The 27,980-nt window shown below is 37.5% G+C and overlaps 2 protein-coding genes across 9 annotated transcripts; one reads left to right on the top strand and one right to left on the bottom strand.

Annotated features, from left to right (window-relative positions):
• Positions 1-169: 169 nt before the first annotated feature.
• Positions 170-23,172, bottom strand: ccdc50b (coiled-coil domain containing 50b). 6 transcript variants are annotated; one of them, XM_067431264.1, is made up of 13 exons: positions 22,925-23,172; positions 21,891-21,985; positions 16,723-16,785; positions 16,503-16,626; positions 15,496-15,586; positions 7,562-7,664; positions 5,774-5,859; positions 5,369-5,404; positions 4,342-4,401; positions 4,066-4,185; positions 2,986-3,095; positions 2,790-2,884; positions 170-2,709 (listed from the first exon to the last, which is right to left on the bottom strand). In XM_067431264.1, the coding sequence occupies exons 2-13, from the start codon at positions 21,937-21,939 to the stop codon at positions 2,561-2,563; spliced, it is 1,086 nt and encodes a 361-aa protein (XP_067287365.1). In that variant the 5' UTR covers positions 21,940-21,985; positions 22,925-23,172; the 3' UTR covers positions 170-2,560. The 6 variants fall into 6 exon arrangements, with proteins under 6 accessions (XP_067287365.1, XP_067287367.1, XP_067287368.1 ...); XM_067431266.1 differs by lacking the exon at positions 5,369-5,404 and having other exon boundaries at positions 22,925-23,143; XM_067431267.1 differs by lacking the exon at positions 5,369-5,404 and having other exon boundaries at positions 170-2,706; positions 22,925-23,141.
• A 1,206-nt stretch (positions 23,173-24,378) lies between these two features.
• Positions 24,379-27,970, top strand: uts2b (urotensin 2, beta). 3 transcript variants are annotated; one of them, XM_067431270.1, is made up of 4 exons: positions 24,379-25,143; positions 26,031-26,156; positions 27,587-27,630; positions 27,728-27,970. In XM_067431270.1, the coding sequence occupies exons 1-4, from the start codon at positions 25,038-25,040 to the stop codon at positions 27,836-27,838; spliced, it is 387 nt and encodes a 128-aa protein (XP_067287371.1). In that variant the 5' UTR covers positions 24,379-25,037; the 3' UTR covers positions 27,839-27,970. The 3 variants fall into 3 exon arrangements, with proteins under 3 accessions (XP_067287371.1, XP_067287370.1, XP_067287369.1); XM_067431269.1 differs by having other exon boundaries at positions 24,394-25,143; positions 26,019-26,156; XM_067431268.1 differs by lacking the exon at positions 24,379-25,143 and having other exon boundaries at positions 25,795-26,156.
• The last annotated feature ends 10 nt before the right edge of the window (positions 27,971-27,980 follow it).

The raw sequence follows: 27,980 nt of genomic DNA, 5'->3' as shown, positions 1-27,980 counted from the left end.
CAGAAAAATGTTATTAACCACCCAGCCAAATTTGAATTATAAAAAATGTCGCCAAGTAAATTAAATAAGATCTCAAAATCTTGAAAAAATGTGTTTAGATTAGTTTTTTATAGAATTGCCTTCACAGGGTCTTTAAGACTCGTGCTTGTTCACTACACGCAAAGACATGTTTTGCTCAAAATGTGACGTTTATTATGAAAACACAAGGCGTTAATACATATTACAGAAAAAAGATCAACTCCTCAAATGACACCGTTAAACACTTTGGCCCTGTAGTCTTTGCCAACTCAGAGGCGTTCATGTGGGTGACGTCATCATGCACAAAAGGTTACAGTGTGTGTGTGTGTGGTGGGGGGAACAGAGACCTCTGCACTGAAATACTGTAGGCTGTCAGGATGTGAGGCGTTTCATGCTTTCATTCAGCACCATCAGAATTCCCCTGCATTTTTTCAAATCCACTGAATTTCCACATACAAAACCCCTGAATCTTCACATTCTGGTAAGACTTTTCATGGTCTTTTCTGACGTCAGTTTTGCAAAACCATTACACACAGAGCCACAGCTCTTTTTTAAGAAGTGAAAATGAGGAACACATTTACACAACAAATGTGGACTAAAATACTGTGGAAGTAAAGCAACTGTGTAGCACCAACACAGCAGAAATAAGGCATTATATCCCTTATACAAACATAAAAACAAAGGCATATTCTCTTTCAGTTAACGTTTTTTGTATATTTACCTGTTTTAGTTAACAAAGATGTTATTCTAAAAAAAGATTACAACTTATATATTCATTCTTGAATGACATTTTCACAATGAGTCATGTTATGCCGCGTTCTATCTAAAATTAGATGTCATTTACTCTTGATATTTCCTTCTTCTGACCATAAATACGATCTATTTCCCAACACGTGGAGAGTGTTATCTTAACAGGTGTTTGATTGTCAACATATATTAATCAAATCATGATGCATAACTAATAGGGTGCTGCAGTGATGACGTATTTTTGTTGGACAAACCCTAAATTTCTAATTCCAATAGGATGTCTACCATTGCATTTTGGATTATTTCAGTGACAACCATGCCTAAATACAGTGAAAAGCAAAACGTAGTCTATAATACTACATTATATGCTATAAATACACCAAGGTCACATGACTTCAACGTTACATGGGGTGCATTCACACCATGTCGTAATTACTATCATTTCAACATGATGTTCTATTTAGAGCTGTTCTTGTATGTTCAATTATGTTTGCATTAAAAAAAAAATCAGTGTCCTTCTTACATATTACATGTACTTACCATAGTAAATGCTGCATAATTAAATGCGACTAACCCTCAAAGTAACCCTAATCCTACCACAACCCTATAGTAAGTATATGAAGTTAATTCATATTAATACTGAGTACTTTAATATATACTTAGAGTGTAACAATGACACCTTAAAATAAAGTGTAACTGTTTCTATGGCAAAACTATCACGATCACATAGTACAAGCAAGGTACTAATCACGGTAATTACGACATTGGCTGTATGGACTTTCTATTAAAAAAATTCTCCCTAATTGATTAGCTTTCTGTCAATAAATGCATCCAAACAGTTGCTCACCTGTCTAATAAAACACATCGTATATTAAAGTGTCTTTGGCATTTCCATTGTCGAGGATAAAGGGGGTATGATGTCACTGATAGGAGACACAAACATGGGTCGTGTCCTGGTTAATATTGCTTATTGCTCTACATTTAAACATTCTTGGAAACATTTGGGATAATGTCAGTACACAAGTCAACCATATATATAACACTGTTCTAGTGGTTTTTCAATATTTTAATCCAAAAATCTTACATATTGTGCCTTTACTGATGTATTTTATATCACAGACTTGCTAACTTGTCTCTGGGTTTTGACCTACTAAAATACATTATCACAGCAGCCCAATGAGTAGGTGTACAATTAACAAGAGATAAAAAAAACGTGTTGTACTCACCTGTCACTGCAAGCGTTTGCAAAACAGGTTAACTTTGACTTAATCTATCAAAATTAATTGTGTGTTTATCATTTATTTCCCTGGGTGCCACCATGTTTGTGTGATGACTTTACAGTCAAAGTTGGAGGACCAACTTCAAATGTTGTTCCATTGACACTTTTAGAAGAAAAGGTTCCATATACAAACTTAAAGGAGTCTGTCAGGCGCTTTATATATAGAACCTTCCAGGGGTTTCCATCATGGGATCATTTTATGGATTAACTTATTTTCTTTTGATTCATTTTGAATACATTTTATGAATTAAACAGCTCTTAAAAAAAATTAAATAACCTATTCAACGTCATAAAACATATCTCCTTATATAGAACCTTTCTGGCATAAAGACTTTAAAACTGAGTAAAGAACCATAGAGTTCTATTTAGAACCCCACTGAAACCTTTTTTCTAAAAGTGCATGAATGGAACATCAGAGAATCACCAGTTATATACCATAGTGTCCATAAAATTGAATATACGATACTTGCACTTTAAAAGTCAAAACTGAGAGGCACCGGTGAATGGGTCATCCGTTCACTGCTGTTTACAGTTCTCTTTCTTGTCTTTGGCTTTGAGACGTCCCGTTTTGTCGCTCTGACGTTTAGTTGGTGGTATGAAGGTGGGTTCTGGTAAATACTCATAAAAGATACTGTGCGGGTTACGAGGGGCCAAGCACAGACCTGCTGAGGAAACAGGAAATGTCTGCTGATGTGGCAAAAATATACTTATTGAACGTTCCTATTATATAACCATGCAGTTATACCTGAGGGGGGGCTGGTGGAAATGTGGCTCTCACGCTTTCTAGCCTTGAACGTCGGGTCCAGTTCCTCTGCAATATTGCGTATGTGTTGGTTTCGGCTGAAAAGTGATAAACAAGGTGCAAAGATAAATTAACTGTTGAAAGGGGTTCTTGAGAAATGGCAGATTGTGTGAATGTGTGTGATGAATATGTGACCTACAGAGCAGTGCATGATGGGCTTGCTAGATGGTTTTCAATGGTGTAGTCTTCCTCTTCCACTGGCGAATGCAGTCCGTCTGAGTTCAGCCTCTCTCGCAACATCTGAAGAGCCTGAAATTCAAGACAACATGGTCAGAAAAATGTCCATTTACACTAAAACCAAAATGTGAAAAATTAAAGGCCTATCCACAGCATGAATTAAAAGGGTCCTGTTATGCTTTTTTACGTTTTTTTTTTTAGTATGTATTGTTGTTGTTTGAGGTCCCTCCAAACAGAGTTCTGCTCTATATATCAGTGTCCCTGAAACCATAGACAGTAAAAAAAATGGACACAGCGACCCCATAGACTTCAACGGCGGAAAGTGAGGTAAATTAGAAGCACTCACTTCCTGATGGCCGAGCGAACTGCGCAGGCTCAGACTGAGCGTGACGACGTAGATGTGACGTGAGCCTCCTATCTGACAGCTGTAGGCCTTCTAGTAGTTGTGGAAAGTTAAATCTAAATTACGTTGTTTAAATGTTTTGTCCCGTTGCTTTTGGCTCACTATGGGCTTCTCCCCATTCTTCCCCCTTGACTTCTTCAGACTTTGTCTCCACGTCCCCCTAACTGTCTCAGAGACAGTAAAAGACTGCCTGTGAGCGTCTCCTCCTGTCTATACGGTAATTTCTCTACTGTGCGACAGATTCGCGTTGGTTACTGGCTACTGTCGCGTTGGTTATGACGCAATCGTTAGCATATTTTTACAAAAACAGCTTCTACGGGGCGATAGTGTAAGATACAAGGTAATGGAGCCTTTTATGCATTGTCGTGTTTCTTTATAAATAAACAATGGACAAATGGAGTCTTTAAACGCCTCAGATGTAGTTATTCACTGTCAAAGTTACGCAAAAATGAATGGGAGTAAATGGGATGCTAACAGCAGGTGATGGCTTGGTTAGCAATGGCCGCCCTTATGGGTAGTACGCTTTCCGAGTGCTAGATTACCCCCTTGCCTGAAACGCCTCCATTGTAGTCTTGAGTTGGCATGAATACCATCAGGCCTCATTTATGTATTCATTAAGCGGAGGAGTTGAATTCAGACCTTCCTGGTTGAGGTGTTTCCTTCCTCTCTTGGTTCGGCAGGTCTGGTCTGGATCTCTAGGTCTCGTGGCCTGTCGTTGACTCTTCGCTGATGGCGCTGCTGCATGTATTGTGCGATCTCCTGAAGAGCGTTTATACAGCAGTGTTAGAAAGTTTGGGGAAGACATCACAGGTGGTATTTCTTTAGATGTTTGAGAGTCAAGAAGTAGCATGTCATTTGATGCACTTAAGTTAATCTCCAGTCCAAGAATCTTTTTACAGTGTAAGATTTGTCTACCTCATCTTGGGCTACTTGAGCCGCAATGAAGTCCACCTCTGACCCAGAGCTGCGAGGAAACTGCCAATCAAAAGACGTAATAAATACTATGTGTGTTGGGTTAGCAGCAAACATAATTTAGTGTTAGTAATTATTAAATACAATTACAATATTTATTCATATTTTGAAGCTTTTTTTTAGGTTTCATTTTTAAATTTTAAATTTATTTTAAGTTTTAGTCAATGTCTGATGTGCTTTTTTATTTTTTCATACACTTTGTTATTTTTTTATTTAGCGTTAATTCCTTTATTTTAACGTCCAAACATCTTTTCAGTTTCACTTAAAGACAGCACATATATAGCTAGTGCTCTGTAAAGCAGTTTGGCCCTTTAGGGCTTCTGTAGAAACATGACGGCACTAAATGGCTGTAAGAGGACCCGCGGCGTGTGTAGTTAGAAACGCCTCATTCTAAGGTAATAAAAACATAACGGTTCATTATGTAAGGTCCGTTGCATATACACCATTGAAAACATAGTTATGAATATTATATTGCATTTCTGTCAATAGATCCTCATAAATACTACACACTGCACCTTTAAGTAACTAAAGACAAAAAATGAATACTATGCATGTTGTATTATTTATATACTATAATATTATAGTATTTATTCATATTTTAAATAAGCTTTTATTTTAATATTTTCATTTTAAATGTTAGACATTTTGTTACATGATTTTATAATTTTTCTTAAAATAAGTTGAAGTATTAAAATGACTAAAAATAAATTTATTTCAGTTGATAGGCAAAAAAAATAAACTTAAAAAAACTTGACCTTAAAAAAAGTGTGACTTTTTTAGCTAATGGTTGTATTTATTTTATTTAAATTACCGAATAAATAGATAAATTGGTGTGAGTTAGAGTACTGCATTAGCATTACATTTCAATTACATTTTAATTTAAAATGAAATTTTCATTCAGATACTGTCAAATTCAAAGATCGAATCCAACCCAAACCCAACGTCGCCCATGCACTTTCCTTTAATTTACCTCTAAAGCAGTTGACACGGGCACACTACGGAGCACCTAAAGGGACATGGTTAAAAAGAAAAAAATATGAGATGGGAGGAAAAATTATTCGGCAATGCTTTTACGTCCTTTTAAAGAACACAAAAGGTTTGCGAACAAACTTAGTGCTTCAACCCCAAATGTTTTGCCCAGAGAAACTGACTTATTTTTCATCTAATCAAGAACTTTTTTTCCCACCACCATGGTCTCTTAGGGGGCTCCGCAGGCACACAGAAACTCACACTCTCTAAAAACAAAGACACACTGATCCTGAACCCTATGCAAACACTAAGTTATTCATGAAAAACTAACTGAATTCAGGCTAGGTTGAAGTAGCAGGCCTCAAGTGTGTGTGTAAGCTAATAAAACACATTCAATGTAACGTACATCTCTGCGAGGCAACGTATCCTCTTCTTCCTGAAGTCTTCGGGCCAGCTCAGCGTCCTGAAGCACCTGCTCCCAGATTTCCAACCCTGACGGAAGGAGAGCAGCTTTTTAAGACCAAAGCCTACCATAGTTGCATATGGATGTACATTTTATGAGTATTTAACATATGCATGTAGGGGTGGGCGATATCTTGATTTTTAAAATATATCGGGAATCGAGATATTTTTTAAACTCGATACGGTATTGACATATCGTATATAGCATCCACAACCAGGTTAGGATTAGTTATCATGTTGACAAGCGTGTGCGTTGTTTAAGACTTAGTTTAGAGACCACCATTTTCCTTCTAACACAACTGCTTGCTAAAATTCATAAAGAAATATTAATGTTCATCATAGTTCAAATCGTGTCACCCACAGTCAGGTGATAGAGAAAATTGGTGTGAGACGCACTCGCAGTCGCAATCATGTCAGTTTATGGTTTGTGACTAACTGGTCGCATGGTTTTCGGTTAAAATGTCAAAATGATCGCATATTTGAAAACATTTTTAAAAAATTGCAATATCATTATTATTATTTTGTCAGCTTTATCACAGGACTATGATGAATAGGTCTATTCACGTTTTAACCAAGAGGGAAAACCGCGACATCCTGAGCATAGAACGTAAAAAAAAATGGACGACTCGACATCATCCGTTTCCGCTTGCCAGATTTGAAGCTTTCAGGCGGCCTGCACGGCGCTGACATCTTGGGACAGAGTCTGCGCAGTAGAGATTGAGACCAGAGTTGCACAGTAAAGAGCAGGAAGTACAGTCGCGATATCAAAAGCCCACCCACACTCTCGCAGATGCAGAACAATGAATTATGTTGGTGTGAAATAAACAGTTATGGAAATGTAGAAATTAAAGCTAAAGCTCCAATCTGCTCCCAAACATCCCGAAAAAAGTCTGTTAGTGCCTCAGTGACAACTTCACTCAGAGATCTCAGCTGTCAATCATGACGTCACACCCCCACGGTTTTATGCATCAAATAACTAACTAAAACTAAACTTATTTTAAAATCGAACACTTGAAATGAAATCATCGTGATGATAACTGCCTTCAGTGACATAAACTAACTTTGGGGAAAAAATATTTGAAGTGTAATTGTATTGTTTAGTTTGCCTCGCGTCCATTAGAAAACACAGAGGGGCGGCTATACTGGGACCGGTCACCGGGGGGCGATCGAGGCGGGAAAGCTTCAGTTTCTGAGAGGGGTGCTGCAGGCTCGGTCCTGAGACACAGTGCTCTTCTGTAAGTTGTACTGTATCATATAGCCTACCTTCTGATGTTCATATTTCATTCTGTAACTGGAAAAGAAGGAAAGCTTGCCTCATGTGTAGCCTAATGATCCTCATGATGAGGCGCTCAGTCAAAAGACAAACTTTTTTACAGTTAAAGTAAACAGTAAGCATTTCTGCAAAATGCTTACTGTTTACTTTAACTGTAAAAAAGTTTGTCTTTTGAAAGCATGAAATGAATGAAAAGAAGGCTATATGTATTATTTCTGTTATTTTGCAGTTTATTATTATTTATTTAATCAGGGATTTTTTTTTAATGTCAAAAGCACTTTGTTCCTACATGAACTGACTACCTCTTTGCACTTATTTGGCATATTTGTTTTTGCTGTTTTTAGGGGGTTATTTTTCCTGTAGAGATATCGATATATATATCGTATATCGAGATATATTTTTTGCTCCATATCGTCCAGCCCTATATGCATGTATCTTCATTAACAAAAACACATTTACCTTCACAAAGTGGAGAAATACAGTCATTTTCATGGTGACCAGAATCAGCCTTCTGTCGTCTCATCTCTATTTCTTCTTCTTCCTGTAGCCGTTTAGCGATTTCCTGTTCAGGAAACAATTCACACACACAAATTCCATTATAAAAACAGCTGATGCATGATGTGTTTTAACAAACAAAAGTCAAGTCATATTTATTTACATACTGCTTTATACAATACAGATCATTTTAAACCAGATAGTGTAACTGTTGTTCAATAGTCACTTTATATTAGGGTCCAATTCTCACTTAACTCAGATTACTGCTTATGAATAGTTAATAAGGTAGTGGTTAAGTTTAGGTATTGGGTAGATTAAGGGATGTAGAATATGGTGGTGCAGAATAAGGCATTAATACATGCTTTAAAAGTACTAATAAACATTCAATATTCTAGTAATATGCATGATAAGCAAATAGTTAATAATGAGAATTGGACCCTAAACTAAAGTGTTACCAATTTAATTTTAGCAGTAAAGCATCTCTACAGAAGACAATAATGTTATTATTCAGCTCAATAACGGTGTCAGTATTGCAAAGTCATTATCATCCAAAAGTGTCAGTGCGGTTAAACCGCTAACTACTCTTTTAAACCCTTTTGAAAAAGAAAATAAAACATGCGTCATGAACCCATGTGTGACATATTTCCAAGTGAAACCGTACATATTCGAAGTAAATATGAGATCATATTCCCCCCCCCCCCCCAATATATTTGGATTCACAAGTTCACAAATAAGACCAGGGACTTCATTTTAATGATAAAACTTTAATTAGTTTTAGTCGTTTAAAAAATAAAATTTTATTAAGCTTTCATTTTTAACATGCATAAATAAAGTAAACAGTGTTTATTATGATTTCACATTGAATTTTGGCTTAATTGAAAGACCTGAAGCAGCTTAACAGCCAAACTGAATATAGCTCTAATGCATTCTTAATTCAGAATAAGACCTCAGACCACACACACACACACACACACCCTTTGGTCTGAGTTTAAGATCACAGAGCAGAGGTGTCAGAGTAGGCCCGTAAAGTTCCATCACAGAGTCACTCGAAAAAAAGCGCATCACCTTTCAACTCGAGAAACCATAGTGACACCCACCAGAGCACATGCAGACCAGACCCGTGGAAAGTACAGCTCACACACACACACACACACCCCTACACACACTCTATATGCGTGTGCAAGACGCCCACAGATGCGCTTCTCAGGACAGACACCTCGCCTGAGATGTGCTGAGCACTTCAGTGGCCTCGGGCCTTGTTTACACACTGACGTCACGGAAGAAAAGCTCACGACACGCAGAAGCATGATTCATTATAAAGGTGTCACACTGCGCAGCAGTCGTTTGGAGATTAACCGACTGACTTTATCACTTGATCCTAAAACAGTGTCTGCCAAAATACCACATTAACCACAGCTATTGTGACCACAGCAATATAATAATACAGCTCTTACAGGTTGGCCTTGTTTGTTTCATTGCTTCTATTGCTCTCCCCTTTTTTGTAAGTCACTTTGGATAAAAGCGTCTGCTAAATGATTAAATGTAAATAATAAACAGTTTTCTGAAGTTGACATGAAATCTAAACTGGAGGAAAATTGACTAGTATTTTGGCAGAAGCCGTGCTCAGTGCTTATCATGGTACATTTTGGTTTAGCATTATTACACAGGTCTGATGTGATGTTGCTTTGATCCTTTATTAATTAAATATAATTTTTAATTGTATACACAAACTGCTTAAATAACAGGAAATGGGTGGCAAAATTAAAGGAAATAATGACAGGAAGTGAGTTCACATTAAAAATAACATTTCAAATCCTGACTATGCTACTTTTACTTTTAAATGTAAGTTACTTTTTTTAGTTTAGTTCATTTGATGAGGTTTTTCTTAACCGAACAATGTTAAGGAAGAAAAAGACACCAAAAAAGAGAAAAGCATACACTATTAAGTATATACTTCAGATGTCCACTAGAGGACAGTAATGTAAAAAGCTGGTTTGTGTTTTCTGATCATACTATTAAAGGGCCAGTTCACCCAGAAAAATATAATATTTAATCAGCATCAACATCGCCCTCTTTGGGTCTTAAAAAACATGAACCATAACAATGAGGCCAGAATAAAAATCACTAGAGCACCTTAAAAATAGTAAAAACTATAAATTCACTATATTACAAGTCTATTAAAGCCAACGTTTTGAGAGTGAAGTTTAAGGTCATTTCAATTTTTGGTAATCATTTGTCTGTGTTTGCTGATCGTCCATCATGACAGTCCCTATATTTAAATCAAGTGGATTTTTAGATGTTCCCTAAAGGTTTTTTTTAACACATTCTTATAAACGAACAGAGAATTCCCCATGGGAAAGTCAATGCAATGGCTAGACAAATAAACACACAACCTCAGAGGATGCAGTTGTGTGGGCTCATGGGTATTCCAGTCTTGAAGCTGTTGTTTGGGCACTTAAGACTGAGGGTTTTATACAGTCATACAGACTGAAGAGTTAAAGTATGTGTAGTTAAGCTATAACAATCGACATGCTCTCTCAGCACCACGGTGAGGCATTTCTCATTGTGTGGCACCATGGTGAAAGAGTTTCCATTCTGATGCCCACCCTCGACGACACAGGCCTGAAGAACTCAAGTGGGAATGTGTGTGTCTAACACGCTCTTCAGCAATCACACACACGTAGTATGAGGGCCTCTCTTGCCATTCAAACAAATTTAACACAAATATTAGAGGAAATCAAACACAAAAATGTAAATAAACACTATTAAAATATATATGTATATGCCATGGAGCAGTCGTGGCCTAATAATTAGATAGTCAGACTTGTAACCCGAAGTATGAGGAAAAATCAGACTCATTCTGTTCACTGTGTGTCCCTTGTTTGGCAATACTTGTGAGACACAAATGTCCTCACTTATATAGTAAAATATGAAAATGAATGAATGAATGAATGAGGCATTTATATAGCGCTTTCAAATGTACTACTGTACACCCAAAGCGCTTCACACTCATGTCAGGGGTCTCTCCTCAACCACCACCAGTGTGCAGCATCCACTTGGATGATGCGACGGCAGCCACAGTACAACGGCGCCAGTGCGCTCACCGCACACCAGCGATAGGTGGAGAGGAGAGAGGGTGATAGAGCCAATTCAGTGGATGGGGATTATTAGGAGGCCATGATTGGTAAGGGCCAATCGAGGGAATTTGGACAGGACACCGGGGTTACACCCCAACTCTTTTACGAGAAGTGCCATGGGATTTTTAATGACCACAGAGAGTCAGGACCTCGGTTTAACGTCTCATCCGAAGGACGGAAATGACTCATTAGTGAGGACATTGGACTGGTCCTCACTAGTTGGCTTATAAATCGGCCAAAACATGTTTTTATTTAAATCTGTTGTTTTGCACGTGTTTCTGAGATGAGTAGGTTTAGGGATAGGGTTATGGGATAGAAAGTATCATTAACCTGATATAAAATCAATGGAAGTCTATGTAATGTCCTCACTCCTCCTCACTAATATAGTGAAACAAACCTGTGTGTATGTGTGTGGTCAATACTATGTGTGTGCACCTCAGTGTTGCCAAGTACGCGGTTTTCCCGCGGAATTGGGCTACTTTTTACCACTTGCCGCGGGTTGATTTTTTATTCCGCGGGTTAAAGGTTTAACTAATTGTATCAGTTATTTTTAGCTGAAATGGTTCTGTTGAAATAAATATTTTACTTTAGCCAATTCATATTCCACCAATGATAACAAGGATTCTAGGATGATGACAAAAGCAATATCGTATCAGCATAACTGTGCTGATAAGCGCACACTTTGTGAGGTACGGTGGCACTGCTGGGCTTGTCCGCTAATGTGTGTGTGCTGCGGCGCGCACCGGCTGTTTTCGTTTCCATGGTAACCGAATGCGTGCTCTCCAGGGTTGTTGCTGGTAAAGAATAATTTAAAAAATAAATGTCATACACAGAAGAATTTTCTGAAAATTCTTCTGTGTATGACAAGTCTTTAACAGTGTATTTCCAAGTCTTTAACAGTGTAAAAAGCTCAGTATGCATGAAACAGCATTTCACCCCCCCTTTAATGAGGAATATCTTGCAATGTTTATTTTACATTATTTTTAATTTGAAATGAATTTCACAAGTTTGTGGTTCTCTTCCACTGGAGTTGTAATTCTGCATTTTCCCGCCCGCATCCATTACGTTTTTAAGCTCATCAGCTCATCATTACGTTCATCAGCTGTCAATCTTAAGGTAAGATGATTTTATTTATGAAAATAGACTGTTTACAATTACTTATTCAGTTACTTACTTATACTTATACAATTATCTTTTAGTATAAATGGTGTGTAGTGCATAACACTACCATAAAATGTGTATTGGAGTGCTTTATATTGATTTTTTTGGTATTGGGCTAGTTGGATTGGCCATTGGGCTACTTTTGGGCTATTTTTGATTGGCCATTGGGCTGGTTTTGTTGCGAAAACCTGGCAACCCTGGTGCACCTGGATGGGTTAAATCAATGCATGGCGCAAATTCCAAGTATGGGTCACCAGCCACACGTCACTTAACTTTTATATATGATGAAGCTCTTATTATTGCAAATGCTTTTTAGCCATTAAAGCATGGTAACACAAAAGAGAACTGTTTGTGAATGTCCTGTCAATTGTAACACACAAGACGCTCAGAAAGACAGAATCAAGTTCTCTTTCATGCTTAAACAAAAAACAATAACACACATAATTATCCCAAAACGCCAGTTTTGTCAAATATCTTCATAAGAGCAAACCGAACAGAGTAACGTCATAATTTTCAACACACTTAAAATGTATCTAATACGATAAACAGAGCTGTTACCTCATACTCGTGATCATAGACGCTCGTGATCGGAAAAGGCGCTGGCGACTGTGGCATAATATAAGTCCCGTTGCTCGCGAGGCCTGTGTTGCGCTCATCTTATTCGGCCTTGGTCAGCTCTACAAAACTTGGTCCGGTTCTGCTTCATACTAAACTAACGCAAATAAAAACGCTAATCACATTCATGAACATGATTTCTGCCCGAGTCATATCCCGATTCTTTTCCACCGACTGTGAGGTGACGACCACATGTCCTTAGAAATCTGCGCACAAACTTGGCGTCATCAAACTACGCCTTTGTTTTGAATAGGCGCCCTCTGGTGGACGGGAAAGTAAAGAGTTGTGCGAAAATGAGGGGTGCGTCTCATCAGGGCACTGATCAGGGTGTCTGTCAGCCCATATAGCTTATGTCAGTAATCAGTGCCCAGACTACTGAACTAGAGAACTGATTGAATTTGTCTTTAATAAGGATTAATCTGTATTTAATTTATTATTTAACCAGTGCTGACTGTTTGATCACTAATTTCTTTATATTTCCTAAAAGTTGGTCAGGAAGGCCACAAGTAAATACCAATACCAAGTTTATGTTAAACTGTAATGTTGAATGGCTATAATTAATGTTTAAATTTGAGAAAAAATTTGAGAAAAAATAAATAAATACATTTCATAGTGACATATTCATTCATAAAAAGATGCCATTAAGAAACATTTTACAAAATATACAGTCTTTAAGTTGTTAATATTCTACATTTGGAGAGTAACTGTGAAATGATTACAACATAAACATTTTTTAACATGTTTAAACATTGTATAACATGTAAACATTAACATTTTTGATTAATTAGTTATTTTAGTCGAATGACGGCACTAATATACATGCCTTGGCAATAGTGTGAGATTTCTTACTTGTAAGGTGACACAATTTTGAAATAGCTGACATAGTGTTAGCAGGGTCACTCAGATAAAGATGTCATTCTAGGAAAATATCGCCAGCAGTTATGAGAACAACATGACACTGCCAAGATACAGATGGATACATTTAGCCATTATTGGAAATCTGATTTTACACCCAGGCCAGAATGTGAAAAGGCTCCAGTGGACCTTCACACAGCTAGACTCTCTTCACATGCTTGCAGAAATACAGTACAAAACCCTTCTACCCCACTGAACTGCTCTGTCTGCAGTCGAGACAGAAAGGACAGTCAACAGCAGGTGTTCATGCCGAACGACTACAGCCCGAGTTAACAAACAGAGCAGGCGCTGATGGACCACGTCCTCTTCTGCAGAATCATAGAGACTGCACACCAAAACACACAACACTGACATTTTCTGGGAGCCTGATGTCCTGTCCCTGGAAAGTCCCTGCTAAAAATACACAACCAACAAACCCTGCTGGTTACCAGAGCAATCATTAAAAATAATAATATTAAATAAGTAAAAGTTAAAATAAATAAAAAAAATATAATATGTTTTTTATTTTAACTTTAACTTTTTTCTTTTTATTTTTTTATTGACATTTCTGTTTTTTTATTGATTTTTTATTTTTCTATTGTGGTTTGTATGACTATGTCAATAAAAAAATAAAAAACTTTTACTTATTTAATATTATTATTATTAATTATTCATTTTTTAAATAAACTTTAAATCTGGGCACACTCATTCATTTTTCATTGCATTAAATACAAAATATTAAAGCCAACTACATTTCGGTCACCGTTTCCATTTACTTACTTTTATGCAAATTTCAGGATGTTGCATAAAAGTGATCGATGGAAATATGTGCATAAATTCTAAAAATAGGCACACAAAAAAAAAAAAAATGTATCCGATAAGACGACGTGCATGACCTACGATGGAAGCACATTTGCGAATAAATCCCTTAATGTGCAACAAAAAAGCTGATTGGATATCTGGACAAACCAGGGGACCAATCACATTGCACATCATCTCAAATGTTGTTTTGGTCATTCTGAAATGCCAAAAGTCTGTCATCAAAATGGTTGGGAATAATGACCTCCCAGAACTCACAAGTTTCAAATGATATACAAAAAAAAAAAAGAAGAGAGCTGCAGTTTTTTCCCCAATTACAACAATTACCATTTTTTATTATAGATATATTTTGCGCCAATTTCCCAGCAAGTGATGATTTTGTTCTCTTGAAAACATTACGGAAACAGTGCTTCATTCGCAAATGTTTTATGCCATGTTCCAATTGTGAGTATGAGTTTTTAGCAAATTTGGATGAAAGCTAATGCCTCTTTAAAAGAGTCCAATTACTATAGGCCATTACTCAAGACATTTTTCCAAAAGGCTCCAGACAGACGGCCTCAGAAAGCCTCTTGTAAATAGTCTTTCCACAAATACAGAACCTCACTGTTCATCCAGCGGGACGTGGCCTTCCAGATGAGCGGTCCACCTCCTCAGAGACAAACCACTCGTCACCCCGGAAACACCGCAGACATCGCCATGGGAACACTTTCAAAAACCACTCCTGACAACAATCATGACAAAGCTGCTCCTTTAGGCGACAGAAATGTCGCCCAACAGCTAAATAAAGGACATAAAAGAATACTTGAAGCCAATGGATATCTGAGTGCAAGATCCGCCTCGGGCCTCAGTCTCTTCTCTTTTATGTTCTTTCTGTCCTTTATTGCTCTCTGCAAAAGCATCTCTACACAACGGCCACCTCACACAGGTGTTTTAATCAGCTTAGCATGAGTGGACTGATCATTAACAACAGAGCAATGAACAAAAACACTTGTCATTTGCATAGAAATGAATAGAAAAAAATCTGTTATATTGTGGTTCAATATGGTGAAAATAATCAAGGCTACATAAATGCAATTCAATGCCACTATTTACAGTGAGCAACCACTTGGTTAGAAAAACCAAGCAATCATACCTTAGCAATCGCATAGGAACCTCCTGGAAACCAACCAAAACACCCTAGCATCATGTCAGTGGGATTTGCATGGGCATCTTTCAGATAATAAAATAATCTAGTTTTATAGTTTATCTTTGTCATGTTTTGATGAAACACACCTCATCCTCTTCCTCTCGCCTCCTGACCTCCTCAGCACACCTCTGGAGCTCTTCCTGAATCATCTGTGCATATCTGCAGTCCTCTTCCTCCCTGCAAATCAGACAGAAAAAGAAAGTTTAAGAAAAGGTTTATCATTTATGCTTTTTGCCGGTTGCAATATTATGTACACTAACGTTCAAAAGTTTGCAGTCAGTAATACTTAAAGGAACTGTATGTAAGAAATGTATTTCGATTAATCATAAAATGGCCCTGATATGTCACTAGATATTAAGAAATCATGATAATTTCAAATACTTCTATCATATCACTGACAACAGCAGTCCGGCCAGGATATTGTCATTATAAAGTTGTTGTTGCAGCCCTCAACTCATGTTGATGTTGTGTTTTGGCCTGAAGCGCCGCCCTCCACCTATCGGCCAATCACGAAGTCAGTAGTGTTTCGGGTTGCCAGATCTGCTCTAGTTACCACAGCTGGAGATCTACAAAAGTTCCTGCTGATCCTGCAGCCAATCTGGCAACCTCGAATCAGATACACCGCTCTACAGTCATTTGAAAGTGATTGCAGTACCAGTTTTGACCACAGTCTTACATACACTTCCTTTAATAATTTTATTCAGCAAATAATGCATTAGATTGATCACACGTGACAGTAATAGCATTTATCATGATAGCAGGCTTACATTTCAAATAAATGCTGTTCTTTTGAACTTTCTTTTAATCCAATAATCCTGAAATATTGGATGATCCATACACCATACAAGCGCAAAAAAGCAAACTCTAATGAGTCCTGTCAGGATGATTTTACTCTCAAGCCAAACATACTTTCCTGTGTTTTTTTTTTACATACACCTCACAATATACAAACTAATTAAGTTATGCAACACAAATAAGTCAAGGCATCTGTTTCCCACAAAGTCATTTGAATATCCTAAATGTCAGTGGTTTTGTGATTGCTGACTGAGTAATTGAGGACACGTGTCGAGGCCTGACGAGTGACGACGCTTACAGCTGCCTCAGGTCTCGGCTGAGATTCGCTCGCTGCTCCTCTTCCTCCTGCAGCCTCCGGGCCAAACGAACATCATTCTGCACCGCCTGGTTCTTCTGGATGTTGGTGCTGTAAAACTGCTCAACTGAGAAGCAAAAGTTGAATCAGGTCCAGGCCTATTTTAACCCAGTTAAATAAGGAAGGACGAGCAAGATTACAGGAAGTAGATGCTTATACTCACTTTCCTGCTCTTGAAGACTGTGAGCCAGAGCGCCGTCCTCTAACACAGAGAAACATTGGCACACTGCGAGGGGGAAACACACAATTAAGGTCATTAAAGGATACATTATAGTGATTTTACCACAGTTAAATATCTGTAATCTCTGTAACACGGAAAAAGAGCAATGTTACGGATACTAATGTTAGATACATTTATTTGAATAATAATCACAACACAAATTCTCTCATCAAGTAAAAAGGTTGAAATGTAGTCTAATTCATACATTTTACAGTTTAATAAATGGCTCATCAAATCAAAAAAATTTTGCGCAATAAATATCCAGTTTATAAACATTGAGGTGTAAAGTCATTATTCTACATTTTCATAATCTACCAGCAATTTAACTTCGCCAGCAATTTAAAGTCACTGTCGTTCTTTTCAGCGCAAAACGTAACTTTATTTAAGATAAATCTACTTTATTTTCATGGCAAAAATATAGTTAAAAAAATTACAAAAATATAATAAAATATAAATATTAGATGAAAAGTTGTTAAACGTAAAAAACTAAAACGAAAATTAGACGATGAAAAAAAAATGATAAAAAAAAAGGATTACAACTAAATGGAAATGTAAAGGGGAAAAAAACCTATTGCTGACAAACTAAACATAACTTAAATAATATCATAAAAAATAATTATAAGAAAAACCTGTTAAACTGAAATGAAAATTAGAAATGTTGCCTTTGACAACTAACTGCATTAAAATAAGTCTAAGCAGTACAATTACTAAAACTGGAAATGGATTGTTGACGAACTAAAACAAATTGTATTTGATAATTAATGCAGAAATATCATAAAATATAAATATTAAATGAAAACCTTGCTAAACCTAAAAAACCCAGCTAAATAGAAATGTTTAAAGCATTTTTTTAAATCATAAAATAACAAAATTGCTAAACTTAAACTAAAATTAGCATATAAAAACTAAAGTTATAATGTACTTAAATAATAGCAAAGTAAGCCTGATTGTGGCGGGAGCAATGAATAAAATGATCAAATGATGAAGAAGAGCATTACAACCAGGCATAAAGCTTTCGCTATAATGCCAACACTAACGTGTGGAAATGTAAAACACTTTGGCCATTTTAATAAAGCTGATTCAGGTGTCAAATCTATCTTGGTAATCTGCTGCATCCTTTAATAATTTAGCACTCAGAACTACAAGATATTGTGTAAATCAAGTCTTACTTTTGAGTGGCGTATTTGTGCAATTACTTAGCAGTTTGAGCCAATAAACGTTATCAGTGCATGCAATTCATTCTCTATGAGGGGTTTATGTCTCGGCCCATCTCGGTCTCCGCTCTGCTAATAACGCCACACTGGGGCCCAAACAGGAAAACTACTGCCAAGCCAACTGGGTCAACAACTTCAACACAATGGCTCGGAGGAAAAGCGCACAATGCCCAATAAGCTTACAGAGGTGTGTCAATGTGATCGGCCAAAACAGCTCGACTCAAAGCCATTTCTGACAGGAGCCCACTCAACGACTATTAAACAACTGCAACCTGAAGACAGACATCCAAGCAAACACAGGGTCAAAAAAGCCCTGCACATTAAACACACATAAAACATCAACCCTCCGTCTCGCTGTCTCACGCTCTCTTTAAGCAAGTGTGGAAAAATCAGCGAGCTAATAAAAGCTCATGAACGATCACACAAGCATGTTAAACATCAGAGCCATAAAAGCTGACACTCTATTATTATTAAAGACAGCGCGTCTAATTACAGATCTGTCAGTGCTGGCAAGATATATTAAACGCTCACAAAGAAGCGTATGACAATATAACAGGTATGTAATGCAACTAACAATCAGACACTGTATGCAAGATGCTATAGACAACAGTTATAAAATGTGTTAATCATATGTACATTTACCGTTTTTAAAGAGACGCCTGCGTCCATATGTCAAACTCTGCCTGTCATGAAGCACATACACACACGAGTGTGAGCTCATCCTTTATGTGCTGATGGTCTGTCCGTCATGCGCTTGTGTTAGTAAACAGCACTGGTGCTCAAGCAGATGGATTAAAAAAAAAGTTAGGAAAAACCCCTGCTGGTTCTGCAGGCACCTCCACCCTGATCTGGGATGGAAAAGCTGACACGGGCACTCTCAGGACAGAAACTCGTTTCATAAAGGTTGGCATACTCACAGTTAAACTAAGGGCCATGAAAAGGGGTTTTGTGCATAACAAGAGTGAATGTTCTGCAAGTTAAAATTAGAACTGGTTTTAAACCATAGTGACGTGCAGTTCCTGAAACAAACAGCTTTGATGGCTTTGAATGCAGACGTAGGAATGTGAAAGATTGATTTAAACACTGAATAGCATCAGATTTTATCACAGATGTGAGGAAAAAGTAACAATAGTTAAAAAAATGTACTCTGTGACTTAATCCTAAATGACTTGAATCTTAAAAAAGCGGCAAGGATGCCAAAAAATGTGAATTATTATTAAAGTTGTCTAACACAGTTTGGGGTCTGTGAAATTTCTCTTATACTCACTAACGCTGCATTTATTTGCTTTATTTAAAAAACATTAAGTATTATTGCAATTTAAAATAGCAGTTTTCTATTTGAATATATGTTTAAGTGTAATCTGTAAAATGTCAGCTCTTAAATCGAGTGAGGACGATGTGTGGTTAAGGGTGCATTTGCTGGGATAAGACAGCGGTCGTTTGACCCCCCTCAGCTGAGCGGAGGCCCCCGGGACAAACAGATGGTGCTATTCAGAGTCTCAGAAACAAAGAAAAGAGAGAAAAGACAGTAATCGGGACCCCTGCATGAAACTATCACACGTTTGTCCCGTCTTTTCCTGTATGCTGCTCTCCTCTTCAAATCACTCACTTTCTCCTGCAGTTCTTTGTCTATATTTGGCACGAGAAGCAGAAGCAGAAGCTATAAATATCCGGCAGCGAAGTTAAGGGAGGTTCGCAGCACACACGAACTCAAAAAAACAGGTCAGAAGCTCAGCTCAAAAACCCAGTGAGTTCCAGGAGCGCGCATATAAGGCCCTAAAACGCAATATGGGAAGGCGTCTCACTGGGTAGGTGTTTATATAGTGTCCCGTTTCATGCGCACAGTCTGTCTGCTTTTTTGGTACAACTACAGCAGTGCATACGTTTATATGAACAACCAAACAGCACTTTCCCTGTTCCCCCTGCGTCCTTCTTGTTTAGATTTTTGATGTAAACTGACTTTGTAGGTCTGTATTTGTGTAAAGTCCATCTGAATTCTCCTGCACTTGAACTCCTCACTCCAGCTTTAGGCCAAACCGGGAGAAGATTGGAATCTCGACCCAAATCCTGTTTAAGAAACAGGAACGCAGGGAAACTCTTGAGCTCATCCAGGGCAGATAAGAGCAAGAGTGTGCGGACGGATGCTCTCCAGCTCTTATCAGCACCACACAACTCTCGCTCGCTCTGTCCTGGTCTGACATCACATTCCTGAACGCTGATCTCATCTCCTACAACACACAACAGAAGCCCTGCCAAACAACATCTAAGACAACAGCAAACCTGCACAGGAATACATTTACAGCGAATCATTTAGCAGACGCTTTTATCCAAAGCGACTTACAAAAAGGGGAGAGCAATAGAAGCAACGAAACAAATAAGGCCAACAACCTGTAAGTGCTGTAAGAAGTCTCAGTTAATTACAGATCTGTCAGTCTAATTATCTATTAACCAGTCATAACTAATGATCTATTAACCAATTATCTATTAACCGGAATATTAACCAGATGCTGATTAAGCAATCAGTTTTTCCCTTCTTTTTTGAAAACCATTTGAATACTTTTCCTTTCACATAATTAAAAGATTATGGATAAATGAAAGATTATTGTTAGTTAAAAGGTTTTTGCAAGAGCATTTTCTTCCTGCATGCAGTAGCTGAGATGAAGAACAGTTTAAAAATGCATCTTTTTCTCTCCGTTTTGGCCCTCCATGCACATTGAGAACGTTTGCCCAATTGTATACATTTGAAAACAACGATACATGTTTAGTCATGTGACTCATATTGTACTGATATTCATGCTTATACCAATATTGTGCCTGTTATGTGCTATTCACTTTCCCTGAAATATGTTACTGTGTACACTCTTCATATCACAGTCCTGCAAAGATGACTGAAAATGTACTCACATTTGCGGTCCTGCAGCAAAACTCACATGCGAACAATTGCGTTTTTGACCCAACATAATGGTGACTGAATGTGACCTGATGCTTCAGTGCATGCGGAGATATTTTGCTAAATATAATGATCCTGCCTGAAAAATGTGCATGTTGTAAGCATTAAGTTGTTTCCGTGAATCCGTGTGAACGGACATTATTTTGACAATGTTGTCGCCTTAACACAAAAAAGCAATGGGATGTTTCCGTTTTTAGTATATCATTGTCGTACCTTTACTCAATAACAACCCTGCTCACACCACACTACACGTACACAAGATTTTCCAGATCAAATGTGCCATGGTAGCTCATTTCCAGTATGAGTCCTTTTGGTTTTTAAACCTAAAACCTAATGACAGATTATGATTTTTGATTGTTAGCTCTTTCATCGCCAGCGTTTTTTAACTTGCCGCAGCATTTTTGATCAGTGGAATATTTTGGTGTATGAATATCTGAACTATATCAAAAGAAAGAACAAGAAATTCAGCTTTAAAAAAGCTTTATGCATTATTTTTTTATCAACACTTGAATGTGAGTAAGCTGATAAAATCAAGTTGTCAAAGACTTCTTCAGGATTGGATAAAGAATGATGCTTAAAACATAGTCAGAAAAGCTTGAGACCATCAAAAACCCCAAAGCTTGCATAGCCCAATTCCTGGGTCGATTTTTAATTCACTAACATAAAATTTTGATTTACATGCTGCTGTTTAATGTTTGAGAACTACATTATTAATATGCATAAGCAATGCTTCGATCACTTGCTTCTGCGTCTTTTTCGATTGCTTTTGGATCTGGAGATTCTCTGCTCTTTCAGAAGATGCGTAATAGCGTCTGTCAATGGTGGGGAAAAAATTAACAAGTTAAAAAACTTTTTATGGTTCCCTGTTCAAATAAACTCACACAGACGACTTTAACATGTATGCCTGACGCAGCAGAACTAAAGGGGCAGAACCAAAAAACACATACCGTCATAAACACCGGGCAGGTGAGATTTGTCGATGTCGGTTTCCGCCATAACTGATCCACGCTGAGCTCACAGTCTCATGATGTTGTGAAGAAGCCTGTAGCATCAAACGTACATAACAAACATCTTTAAAAAAGGTTTTGCAGGTTACTAGTATCACTACTAGTAGTACTACTATTTCTTATAACTGTAAAATACTGGAACCGATCGACATGATTTTTATAACATGCCGGCAGCCGTAATCTAATCTCCATAAATCCTGTCTTAAACAATAACACCCATTGTGTTAAGGATAAAGACTTTGGCAAAGTTTGTGAGCCATTAATCTTATTTTTTTTAGAACCTTAGGGGTTTATTTGAGTATCAATAACATGAAAGTACAAATATAATCCACTCAACTCACCAGAGGTAACATCAAATTTAATAATGACTTACGTTTAGGGTTGACATTTAGGGTTTTAGCAGTCACGACAGAATGACCTTGCAAGGAATATATTAATGCAAACTGCTGCCAACACCTTAACCAATGCAATACAATATAGAGCAACTTTGCAGTACTGTAATGTCTTGTACAGTGTGTACAGTGTCAAGACATTACAGTAGTAAAATAACTGTAATATCTGGGAAATCTCAAAGGGATAGTTAACCCAAAAATGAAAATTGTGTCATCATTAAATCACCCTCATGTTGTTCCAAACCGGTCATGCTGAACACACCAACATTTAAAAAAAAAAAACTTCTTTCAGAAGAAAGAAACTCACACAGGTTTGGAACAACTTGTGGGTGAGTAAGCAATGAGACATTTTTCATTTTTGGGCGAACTATCCCTTTAATGTTTCTTTATTCACTAAGGGTAGCCTACTAATGAACTACACACCGTGAAATTTGTATATAAACAGTTATGTGCATGTTCATTTTCTACTTTTGTGGAGTTGCACTTACTTTATAATACATATACATGCACTGTGAGCCGCATAAACACTAATACAAATGTGAATCAGAAAAATAATGAAAACATGATTAAAACCAAACTTACCCTTTTCTGTCACTCCAAACACGCGCAGATCCGTGAAAAGTCGCGTCTCTCTCACTCACACACACGCTTAAATCCGACGTTACACACACTTTTACACAAACACTCATGTGCAGTCTCTCACAGGAGCACCTTCTCTCCAGAACGAGCACTGTGTCCTCTGTTCTTCATGTTTAGGTTGTTTTCCCTGACACACAATGACAGTTTGAGTTCGGCTGCTACTTTTGTTCTCAGTCAAAACAAAGAGAATCATGTGGAGTTTCACACGCGCCTTTCGCGCCACCTGCTGGTCTGTTTGAGGAATTGTTTAACATGCAACCCCGTTAAAATATTTATTTGGGACATGATCGATCATGCATAACATTATGACCACTGACAGGTGAAGTGAATGACACAGATTATCTCTTCATCACGGCACCTGTTAGTGGGTGGGATATATTTTAGGCAGCAAGTGAACATTTTGTCCTAAAGATGTGTTAGAAGCAGGAAAAATGGGTGAGCATAAGGATTTGAGTGAGTTTGACAAGGGCCAAATTGTGATGGCTAGACGACTGGGTCAGAGCATCTCCAAAACTGCAGCTCTTGTGGGCTGTTCCCAGTCTGCAGTGGTCAGGATTTATCAAAAGTGCTCTAAGGAAGGAACTGGAGAACCGGCGACAGGGTCATGGGCAACCAAGGCTCATTGATGCACGTGGGGAGCGAAGGCTGGCCTCCTGTGTTGTCCGATCAAACAGACGAGCTATTGGAGCTCAAATTGCTCAAAAAGTTAATGCTGGTTCTGATAGAAAGGTGTCAGACTACACAGAGCATCGCAGTTTGTTGCGTATGGGGCTGCATAGCCGCAGACCAGTTGATGTTACTTTGACATATATCACCTACCCAAGCATTGTTGCAGACTATGTCCACCCTTTCATGGAAACGGTATTCCCTGGTGGCTGTGGCTCTTTCAGCAGGATAATGTGCCCTGCCACAAAGCAAAAATAGTTCAGGAAGGGTTTGAGGAGCACGAGTTTGAGGTGTTGACTTGGCCTCCAAATTCCCCAGATCTCAATCCAATCGAGCATCTGTGGGATGTGCTGAACAAACAAGTCCGATCCATGAAGGCCTCACCTCGCAATGTGCAGGACTTAAAGGATCTGCTGCTAACATCTTGGTCCCAAATACCACATCACACCTTCAGGGGGTCTAATGGAGTCCATGCCTCGACGGGTCAAAGCTGTTTTGGCAGCAAAAGCGAGACCGACATTAGGAAGGTAGTCATAATGTTATAGCGCAAAGTAAAGTTCATGTTATGTGTGACAATATTAGGCCTAAATGTGAATGGTTATTTTACTCCATGTTTTGTAGCATTCCTTTAATGCTGTATTAAACAGTTTTATAACATTAGGCCTATATACTATGCCTACTCAACTGGTCATTTGTAGAAAGTACATTTAAATAGGTAGAATTGGACATTTCATTTACACAGTGGCTCTAAAAATATTTCGATACTTCAGTCATAGTGCAGCCAGACAGACCGATAGATAGATGAGTGTCTATCACTCAGACTAATAAATTAGATTGACATGATATGCAGCTCTGAGGCCAGAATAACTCCCACATTTTTTTATTTACACCATTAAGAATATTGGTCACTCTTTCTGTCTACCATTTCCAATCTGTCCCGTTTCAGTCTCTAAAAATACACTTGAGTGACCGCACTGGGCATCATATGAAATAAATCTCAGCAGCCTCTTAAATAAATGAATTAAACGGGCATCTTGCCTGGCCGACTCCATCCAGCAAACTCTAACACAAAGTAGCGTTTCCCACCTGCGTTCGGCTGGGATTTATGAACTCGTCTGGATTACATCCCGCGCTGCTAAAATAGAGCGGCCTATCCCTGACGCACAGACCCGCATCTGTCTTTCAGTTTTATTGATCCATTAATTTATCCTCTGTGAATTTACAAGCACAGAATATGCAAAAGGTGGGGACGAGGACAGTGATGAGATGGAGATGACACGGCCCGTGGAGGGTATAAAAGTCCAGGACAGGAACAGACGGACACGTTGAGACGAGATCTCCTGGCTGAAGTCGCACAAGGAAGAGTGTGTGTGTGTGTCTACGAGACATCATGATGTGTAAACTGTTGCTGTCTTTTGCTTTGCTTCTCATCGTCCTCGAGCCTCTGCTGGGGCATCCGGTGGTCCATCCGGCGGAGATGACCTACGCCAGGCCCGGTGAGTCTCTCAGCTCTCCTTCAACAGCCTCAAAAAAACTCTCAGGTCTCAGACTTGACAACTCTCATTGTCTTGGCAACTTGTGCCTACTGAAAGTCAGTTGGGATAAAAGCATCTATTAAATGACAATTCATTTGGAAAGATCAAAAAAAGGGCTCCATATGCTAAAATATAAATTAACACTGAAGACTGGAGTAATGATGCTGAAAATTTAGCTTTGATCAAAGGAATAATATAATTTAAAAAAAGTTATTTTAAAATGTTTATGTTCATCTATATTATATATATATATATATATAATATATAATATAATATATACATACATACATACACATATACATACACACATGAACATAAACATTTTAAAATAACATTTTTTTTAATTCTATTATTCCTTTGATCAAAGCTGAATTTTCAAAAGGTTTTAAAAAAACGTTCAAATATATATATATATTTACTTTTTTCAAAATCGTACAAACAAACTTTAGAACAATGTAATAATTAATATAATAAATAATATGATTATATTTAATTAATGAAATTTTAGATTGTCAAATGTTTTCATATTATGTAAATAATAGAATAAAATGATAACGTGAAAATCTAAAATCTTTCATTTAAACCTAAAGAAAAACTAAATATTCGGAGTAGATTAAATACATTGTTTAATAAGACTATGAATAAGTTATTAACAAAAAAATACATCAATAAAATTAACATTAATGTTTGTCTAAATGGAAATGTCTTACAGTGTTCCCTGTCTTATGTTCAGCAACCTGTTTTAGTAGTCTGGGCATACAAGATACCAAAAGTTGCTTTTTCACAAGAGCTCATAAACGTTCCTCAAGACTCAAGTGTGTGTTATCTGTCTGGAGTTTCTTCTGCAGTTCTTGTAGAAGAGGAGCAGGCGCTCAGTCCAGAAGACCTGAGTTACTCTGAACAAGCGTATCTGTCCCAGAGTGCCGCAGGATTCGGTTACCCGTCCCTCGTCACCGGAGACATCAGCAGTGATGGTGAGCCGTCGGTTACTTATACAGACAACCCACAGGACCACCTCGTCGCTTAGATCTGGCTTTTCACAGATTAGATCAGTGGTTAAGAGTTAGTTGGCATACAGTAATCTCAGATCATATATGATCTCAGGAGACTTTGATAAGAAAAGATGGAGTCAGTATCAGTATCTTGGCAATCTCAGTGCAAATTGAGGCATTCTGAAACTGGAATAGAGATGCATGTGAGGTTACTGGGGTCTCTTTCATCAAGAGAATCATTCGAGTCGAATAGTGTTTCATGCCTGAACTATTCATTTAAATACATTAAGTTAATATAACAATGAACAATACTTCAGCATTTATTTATCTGAGATAATGTTAACCTTCACTAATAACATTTTTAAGATCACAACATTAGTTAACGCACCATGAACTAACATGAACATTTTTACTAACAGGGTGTTCTGCAGCTTTTCTGAAGGTAAATCTAAGACTTTTAAAGACTAAGTATTGTAAAATCATAAATTGAAGGGAACAAAAAATATTAATATGTTCTCTAAATCTAGGGAGGAACACAATGAGTTATTAGCAACACTGCAGTGTTTGAATATATAACTTCCAAAATATATCCATTACTTATTAATAATTTTACAAAGCAGCAGCTTGAATTGCTCTGCTCCCAGTAGAATATGTGGAAATCCCTTTAACTGTCTTCTTATCGCAGCGCTTTTTTTGTCTCACAGTTCAGACAAATTTTCTCAAAATTGTGAGATATAAACTTGCAATTTTAAGTAATATTCTTTTTTCCTCAGAGCTGGACTTTATAACTCACATTGCAAGTTTATATCACAATTTTGAGAAATTTTTCAAGACTTTTTAGACGTTTTACATTTGCATTTCAAGTAAATGTATTACGATTTAAAGATGTTTAGATATTTGTATTGGTAAACAGGACAAAAATACTGAGGGTGATATACATTTTTTTTATGCAACATTTAGTGCCATGACTTTATGAATTTAAGACGTTCTGCTCTGATTTTTATGTAAGGGTGACAGACTTTTAAAGACCCAAAATTCTTCAAAAGTGATGTTAATAAATACTGTCAAATCATATTGCTCATTGTTAGTTCATGCATTAACTGCAATTTGAGATTGCAGAAAACAGCAAATCTGTTAAGGGTTACACTTTACTTTAAGGTGTCCGTGTTAGTGTAATTATACATTTAAGTACCGTGTAATAACAATTAACTACATGTACTAATATAGGGTTAGGAGGACTAGGGGTTGGTTGCATGTAATTATGCATAATATATAGTTATTACTATGTAACCAGGACACTGTAAAATAAAGTGTCACCCCTTTTTCTTACACTGATCCAGCAACAGTGACTTAAACACACAGATGGGACTGTAACTCACTCTCTTGTGCTCTTATATTCTTCTGTCTCACAGGCCTCAGAACAGCTGGATTTGTGCCGAGTCAAGCTGTAAAAGAAGTGAGTCGTTTACTAATTAATCCATGACATCATGCAACATTATATCAAAAGACAAGTTTTATTTAATTAAATGAATTTACGTACGTCTGTGGTTCAGGTCTTGCTGGAAAAGCCGCTGTTGAATCCTCTGAGTCGTTTCCTGGGTGGCAGAAAGCAGTACCGGAAGCGCGGAAGCAACACCGAATGTTTCTGGAAATACTGCGTCTGAATCAGCCAGTGGAAAACACATGCACTCATCTCATCTCACACACTTCTTCTCCCGCAGAGCTGTGTGTTCTCATGCGCTTTACCTGTAATTTAAACACATTGTGCACAAACTTTGTGGGCCTGATGCACTAAATTTGCACACA

Source organism: Pseudorasbora parva, chromosome 22 (assembly GCF_024679245.1).
Source record: "Pseudorasbora parva isolate DD20220531a chromosome 22, ASM2467924v1, whole genome shotgun sequence".
Lineage (NCBI taxonomy): Eukaryota > Metazoa > Chordata > Actinopteri > Cypriniformes > Gobionidae > Pseudorasbora > Pseudorasbora parva.
This window is presented reverse-complemented; position numbering and strand designations above follow the sequence as displayed.

What these genes read in the sequence shown, in the direction of transcription:
- uts2b (XM_067431268.1), top strand. Translation starts at nt 25,820, where the DNA reads ATGAATAAGTTATTAACAAAAAAATACATCAATAAAATTAACATTAAT. An exon ending in CGGAGACATCAGCAGTGATG is followed by an intron (nt 26,157 to 27,586) that starts GTGAGCCGTCGG and finishes TCTGTCTCACAG; the next exon opens with GCCTCAGAACAGCTGGATTT. An exon ending in CGAGTCAAGCTGTAAAAGAA is followed by an intron (nt 27,631 to 27,727) that starts GTGAGTCGTTTA and finishes TCTGTGGTTCAG; the next exon opens with GTCTTGCTGGAAAAGCCGCT.
- ccdc50b (XM_067431262.1), bottom strand. Translation starts at nt 18,714, where the DNA reads ATGAGCTCACACTCGTGTGTGTATGTGCTTCATGACAGGCAGAGTTTG. An exon ending in AGCCGAGACCTGAGGCAGCT is followed by an intron (nt 15,587 to 16,502) that starts GTAAGCGTCGTC and finishes TCTGATTTGCAG; the next exon opens with GGAGGAAGAGGACTGCAGAT. An exon ending in CCGTGTCAACTGCTTTAGAG is followed by an intron (nt 4,402 to 5,368) that starts GTAAATTAAAGG and finishes TTTGATTGGCAG; the next exon opens with TTTCCTCGCAGCTCTGGGTC.